Source organism: Macrobrachium rosenbergii, chromosome 22 (assembly GCF_040412425.1).
Source record: "Macrobrachium rosenbergii isolate ZJJX-2024 chromosome 22, ASM4041242v1, whole genome shotgun sequence".
Lineage (NCBI taxonomy): Eukaryota > Metazoa > Arthropoda > Malacostraca > Decapoda > Palaemonidae > Macrobrachium > Macrobrachium rosenbergii.
In genome coordinates, this window is record NC_089762.1 from 28,823,589 (window position 1) to 28,830,890 (window position 7,302).

Consider the following 7,302-nt stretch of genomic DNA (forward strand, 5'->3'; position numbering starts at 1 on the left):
TGACTGAGGGCCACTTCACAATACCTACCTAATCCAAATGAAATCTCTAAAATAATTTAAAAAAATCAATAGTAAAATGTAGATTGAACAACTATTTTCATCAACAGTCTCTTGAGCAGTGTATAAACTTCATAGACATGTCCTATCACCGTTTATCTTCAAAACTCGACAGCTGTTATCAATGTCACATTAAAACGAAAATTTTTCTTTACAGGCTCCTACACACGACCAGCCACAACTCCAATGGCTCAATATGGTAGGTGGAAACAACCTAATCCAATGGTCTATTTGCCTGTGTTTTAGTTGCTGTTACCTACGTGACTCTGAGACAATTTACGGCTGGTAAATTCATATCTTACTTCCATCTTTCCAGATTTCAATCAAATTCCATTGTTTAAGGCCCTATATAAGAAAGCCATTGCTCACTGATGGTGTTTATGTAGAATGTTTTTCACACTTACAACCATAATGACATAGTAATTGAAACTTATCTTTTTCTTTACTTTTACGAGAGAGAGAGAGAGAGAGAGAGAGAGAGAGAGAGAGAGAGAGAGAGAGAGAGAGAGAGAGAGAGAGAGAGAGAGAGACTTTTCTCCAAGTTCCTACCGTTCGACACTATTTTCGAATAGACTATGTAAAACGGAAAAAACGCTCCTCACATAATGGCAACTATCAGTAACAGAAACAGTTAGGTGTGTTCTTAGTTTGCTTACTTTCGCATGAATGCTCGTTCTTCGGAGAGAGCATGTGTATATCTATCAACTGGATGTTATGCTGTTGACCCTAACTGAATAACTGTGTGATTTTGTTTTCAGAAGATACAGTACTGATTGGGGATACGGAAAAGAAACTGCATTATCTGGTGAGAGAGTCTGCAATTATTTGCAAGAGAAGGCTGAGAGTAAATGCGAAGGCTATGAGGGAAAGAGAAACATATTGTGGAGCAATGGTCCTTAATTTTGACGGTGAAGGAATAGAATCTGTTTATTTATATATGTATCTGGCCTATTCATTTATGTGTTTGGGCGTAAATACAACAGATATAGGTATGATGTGAAACGAGGTGGGTCACAGAATATGTGCAGCATAGTAGGTAGTAGGTAGCAGGGTGAGCGCAAAAGACTGACATGAGAAATGAAGCGGCAAAGTAAGCCAGGGTTGGAATGTCAGAATGGATTCTTGAGCTATACTCTTTCATGGAATTGATGTGTCCGTGTTTAATACCAACGGAAGAAAAAAGGCTGACATTGTTCAGAATTGTTAACTTAGTATATATGTAGTACAAAAAGAACTGACAGGAAGAGAAATGCAGATATGTGGAAGACATGGTTAAAAGAACAGTGCAAGTGAAAGTGAATCGGTGTTTTAAGATGATCCGGCCAAGAAGTAAGAATGGAGAACGCCGGACTGGCGGAAAGAGGGTGAAGCTCAAAATTTTCAGCTGGGAAGAGCACGGTCTAGGTGGGAAAAAGAGGACAGAAGTTTCGGAGAGGAGGGGCTTAATATCCAGGACATACAAGTACATGGATGATAGAGGTGAATGGTCCAATGTGAGTAGATGGTTTATCGAGATGCTTATGAACTACGAAGCAAATAATGTTGCAAAAGTTTTCTGCAAGTTTTCTGCACATTTTCGGGATACCTTCAAAGATATGAAAGCACTTGTTACTTCATCTTTAATATCAAATCTTCCCTGTGGTTTTATGCTTATATCAAGTCATGTTAGGGTGGAACACGGAACGGAGAGGATAAAGCTTGAGAAAAACATTATGAGACAAAAGCAAAAATTATGGAAGAACCATTTACAGACGAGATAATGAGTGAGAGACTGAGATGGCATGGACAAGTTACCACCCCACAAAGAACAGTGAGCATTAGTGCCAGCTGAGCTCCTGTGGGCACCAGAAGAGCTAGAAGACCCTGACCTGCTTGGATAAGAACTATGAGACGGGAGGATGGAGATGAGTGGAGATTTGGTTTTCCTTTCATACTTAGGCTGTAAAGCAAGCACTAGGGCACTTCAGCACTTAGTGAAAGGAGGGACCGCGAGTGCTTGGACTGCAATATAAAGAGAGCCAAGAAATAAAGGAGATAAAGTACAAGATCTAAAGGCGAACTGGGAGAAAACCACTCAGTTGCTCTAAGAAGTTACTGTTAAAGAGGTTGGACAGTAAGACAGAGGAATGGAAGCGAGACTGAAGGTAATTAAGAGGCTAAAATGCTGGTGCCGCCAGGGGCCGATGGGACGCTGCAAACAGCTTTAGCAATGCCTACAGTGCACCACATGAGGTGAAGTGACGGAACCAACCCCCAGAGGAGGTAGAAATTTGGTGAAATGAAACCACATGGAAGACATAAGTGCCAGAACTTCAGAGGTCCTTTACCTTGCATGGAGTTAGAAGCAATGGAAATAATGAAAATTTAACCATTGAGGTTATAATATTTAAATATAAAATCATTATATACCTTATCTAATTTACAGGATGTACGTTTACATAACCAGTCTACCACATACTTCGTATTTACTGTCTCCTTTAAGGAGGGTCTGTACATGTGTTTGCACTGGTCTTACTTATACAGAGATTCAAACCTTATCAAATCACATAGATACACACAAATGCATATATATGATATAATCGTATGTGATTATTATATATATATATATATATATATATATATATATATATATATATATATATATATATATATATAAATATGCACACACACTAATACATTTCTCCTGACAGCGGTGCTTCTTGCCAATCATGCTTTCATGAATGAATCCTGGATAAACTTACTTGTCAGCAAATCATCCACAACATAGCTGCTTCATACGCCTACACAAAAGAGCTAATCAGCGGTGCGTGGAAATACACTGCACAATTCACCCATATCTTGCATGAATTCTTGCACTTCCTGAATATTAGCCTGCGGTTTGCAAGCAATAGCTCAGGCTGTGCTGACGAAAACTCGCTATTGGCATAGATTTTTTTTCTTTTCTTCATCAGAACTGAATACATCAGGGATCCCCAACCCGAGGCCATAGGTCCGCATGCGGGCCTTAATGATGTTCAGTGTGGGCCTCAGTAAAAAATTATGCTCTTATCCAGCAGACTGCACATGGCCAGCAACTGCATAACAGGAGTTTTTGCTACTTTTCAACTATTTGCACTAATTTTGAGACAAATTCGAACTACTTTACAAAGTAATAATAATAATAATGATAATAACAAAACGAACCTCGTGTAATTTTTTCCGTTTTGCAATTCATGATACGAAAAAACGATGCAATCACGCCTGGCTTAGGACCGAACTGAACGTGACTTGAACATGTTTATATGTCGACGCTTCCACGTCTACCTGTTTACAAGAGTGACTCAACTTCAGTTGTTGACTGCCTATCTAAGATAGTTTTGTTTTCCATTCCGGTGAATTTCGATTTCTGATTAGGGATCTGGTGCATTTCCTTGTTGTTTTCTTTTTATATGGTATTTAACTGAATATAGATTGACACTTTGACAGTATTCTTAATTGCAATCATCGAAGACAGATTGTTAACGCGGCCCTTTCATGCAAAAAGGTTGGGGACCTCTGGAAAACATTATTTCCCAGTTCTCAATTTCTACTGCCTTCTATGGAAGAAATTTATGATTGTTTACTTTTTTTAAAAACTTGGGATGAGAGAACGGTATTTCTGAAGAAAAAAGGTAGAAGGAAAAGGATAGAATAGAGAACTTCCTTTCCGGTCCTTTCAGCCAACTCTCTAAACCTTTCTGTCTCCCTTACCTTTCCCCTAACATTGCTGAATCGTACATTTATCAAATCGGTTGTTCTCCATTCTTTCCACATGGTCGAACCATCTTAAAATGTTACATATTGTAGTAAACATTGAAAAAAAAATGTTTAACGCCATTTCCCAATGGATTATCACATTATTACTGCTTCAAATTCCAGATCCTCCGAGGATTCTGGCCTTCAGCAAAACACTACTTCGAGGAAATGGTGAAAAGTCGCATGGGTAGTCTGAATCCTACATTCCAAGTCAAGAGCATAGACTTAGGATGCGCTGGTCCCGAAGTGAAGCGAGTTGAAGTTAGAATGCAATACGTTGGTTATGAAAAACGCATATTCCTTGATGTCAGCGTCATGTAAGTAAAAATCTACTGCAACTGGTGTGGCTTTTAATTCAGTCTACGAGGAAAAATTTTCTCGGGTAACTGTCAATTTTCTAGCATGAAGGGTAACTATTTGTTTGTAATAAAAATTAGTTACATAACTCTGTACTATTGTTAAGTTAAAACATTATCGTTTTAGGTATGATGTCGGCAGTCTCTGCTGTACTATATGGAAACCTGGTTTGGAATTGCAAGTCCGTAACATAAAGGTCAGTAATTCATTTTAAAAAATTATGTTAAGTAATATGAATCGGCTACTAGAAAATAAGAATTATTCTTACATATATCACGAGTCCCAGCTACCTGGTGATGTTGCATTAACGCTTAAAAAGGATAATTAATTTAGTTTTTATTCCCACATATCACAATATATACATACATACATATATATACTGTATATATATTATATATGCATATATATATATATATATAGTATGCATATACATATACCTATATATGTATATGTATATATATGATTTATATATATATGTATAAGATTTATATATATATATACATACATTTACACATATATATTAAATATATATATATATAAATATATATATATATATAAATATATATATATACATATATATATTTGTATTGTATGTATGTACATATAAATCTTATATATAAAATATTTTTCTGGGGGTAGTGAGGGCGTTGCATCTCATGTCAGCAATATGAAGGACTAGGTTCACTAGCGGGCAAAAGTTCTGCGTCATCGCAACCAAGCACCCAATATACTCTGTCTTCAATGCTGTAAAAATTCATGCTGAGTATTTCTCCTGTCAGGGTATCTTGCATTCCTGCTGCTTTCAACAATAACTTCTTTGACTCCCACACATCACACTGTTTTTTGTGCATTATATTTACTATGTACTTTGAACACTGCTGGGCAGGCAAAGAAATAAGCCTTTATCAAATTGCAACGCAAAAATCTTCTACCAGCAGATGCCTATGATTTCAGTCACAGCATGTCACCTATGAAAAGTTTCTTTTTTGACAATCCATTGTTCAAGCGTTTAAGTTCTTCGGCTTTAAAGTCAGTATTGTCTAGTCTCTCTTGCTGTTGGTCATGACTTGTTTAAAAGTGCCAAAAAATTGCTGTACTCTTATCAATTTGCAAGTGAATCTAGATAAATGGAGAATCTCCACCTTAGTCTTGTTTCTTCAGTAAAACGTTGACTCCGGCCCTTTAATAAATCACTCAATTAACTCAAATAATATAGTGGCGTTCCCCTTACTTTTCGTTTTTAATGTCGTTGGTGCTCTTGCCTTTTTATTGAACACGAAAGCATCTACGCCTGGTTATATTTCAACACAATCACGTAAAGAATATTTTGAAAGAGATAGCTTCAGTGATATGTCGTCATCTCACAAAATTCGCAAAATTCGCAGTTCTTCTCCTAAACATCTATTTGCCAATATTCCTCAGATCTGCTGGATGGTTAGGGGGAGAAATCGCACCAATAAATATAACTTTGGTACTGGTATCATACTTACTGTTTAGATTACTACTCTCACTACCGTTACTGTAATAATGTTACTGTTGTTATGTCTGTTACTTCCATTAGTAAGGTAATGTTATGTTTCATCATTTGCAGATTCAGGCTGTGCTAAACATCGAACTGATGAACTTCGATGGTTTTCCACCTTTCGTACGAAAAGTTGTTGTGCACATGGAAAAAGATCCAATCATAGATCCATCATTTATCAGCACGGCCCACTATGACATCACACCAATGTAAGCACCCCGTTAGTTTGTGTATTTGTCTCTATATAAATGCCCACACACAACATCTTGCATGAAGTAAGCTTGGTGGCAGTATTGAGATTTTATCAGCTGTTTTTTTATAAGCAAACGTTTGAGATTAAACATAAAAGTAAAGGTAGAAGCTTGGAAGAAATGGAAAATCGGTTCATGGCATAAAGGGAGCAGTCCAATGACCTAGCAAACCACTGCACCACTCAGCCATGGGTCCCACTTTGGTCGATGGCATCTTATACGAGGTGGGTTAATGGGGTCGCCGCATCCCTATGCATATCCCACCCACAACCCACACCCTCACACATATGTGTATATGTATGTATGCATGTACACATACATATATATAATGTGTGTGTGTGTTCCTTAAGTGCAGCTGTTGAATGCGAATGAAAAATTGAATTTGTGAGATAAACTGTTAGCATAAAGTATGCAAGCGAAAAAAAAAATTCAAATGGGCAAGACTGCAGAGATACAAAGGATTTAGCTATTATACCTATCATACCTAGGATGCTGATCAGTGAGCTGACATGTGCTGAATACTCCCAACCCCTGATCTGAAAGTCGTAAGGGATAATCATATAACTTAATTTTTAGTAAATAATAACTGAATATGATCTCCCCAACTTCTTTACATATTTTCTTACTGCTATTCTGTTTATTAGGGTAAATTAGTTCACCCGAAATTTGAACGAATATGTTTGTTACCTGGCGACGCAACGACTGCGTTCGTAATGATGTTCGCCATTTCAATAAGCAGACAAATCTTTCAAAACAAACATATTCTTACTTCACTTTTACTGAACTGGAAGAAGCAGAACTGAGCGCTGATAACGTGGCTTGCAGATGACCTCGCTCACACCAACGACTTACAACATTTTCATTTGCATCTATTTCATTTTTATCATTTTTGTTGTCATACGAGTAAATCATCGGTTTTTCTACAGGAGATTCAAGTACGCGGTAAATAAGGAGTGAGGCAACTAATTTTGCTTTAAAACTATACTCTCTGAAACAGACGTTAACACCCTTCGACTGCTACGTTATTCCATACCGGAACTTTTGGTATTACATTGCAAACTTCTCAGTTCCAGAGGTCCTTTATTCCTCACACCTTTGGACTGTGGAACAGTCTCCCTGATGATGCTGTGCAATTGGAACCTCAAGAGTTCAAGCGAGGATGCAATGCATCATTACCCTAAAACAATTCTCCTTGTACCATATTTCAATCATTTATTTACACTTTTATCTATTTATTTATTCATATATTCATTTATTTTTCTCTTAGAGTAACTGATCTCTTCTTTCTGTATTTCCTATTATCTTCTTTTACTTCTTTCAAATAAGCACCATATTCTTTGA

The 7,302-nt window shown here is 37.0% G+C and overlaps 1 protein-coding gene across 5 annotated transcripts in view; it reads left to right on the forward strand.

The window, feature by feature from the left end:
• LOC136850688 (uncharacterized) overlaps positions 1-7,302 on the forward strand; it is a 34,684-nt gene that overhangs the window by 25,745 nt on the left and 1,637 nt on the right. For 4 of the 5 annotated variants that reach the window (XM_067124494.1, XM_067124498.1, XM_067124497.1 and 1 more), the window contains 4 exons: positions 215-256; positions 3,955-4,148; positions 4,315-4,384; positions 5,780-5,919. In XM_067124494.1, the coding sequence (XP_066980595.1) occupies positions 215-256; positions 3,955-4,148; positions 4,315-4,384; positions 5,780-5,919 (446 nt within the window). The remainder of the gene's footprint in view (positions 1-214; positions 257-3,954; positions 4,149-4,314; positions 4,385-5,779; positions 5,920-7,302) is intronic. The other variant, XM_067124495.1, reaches the window with a different exon arrangement.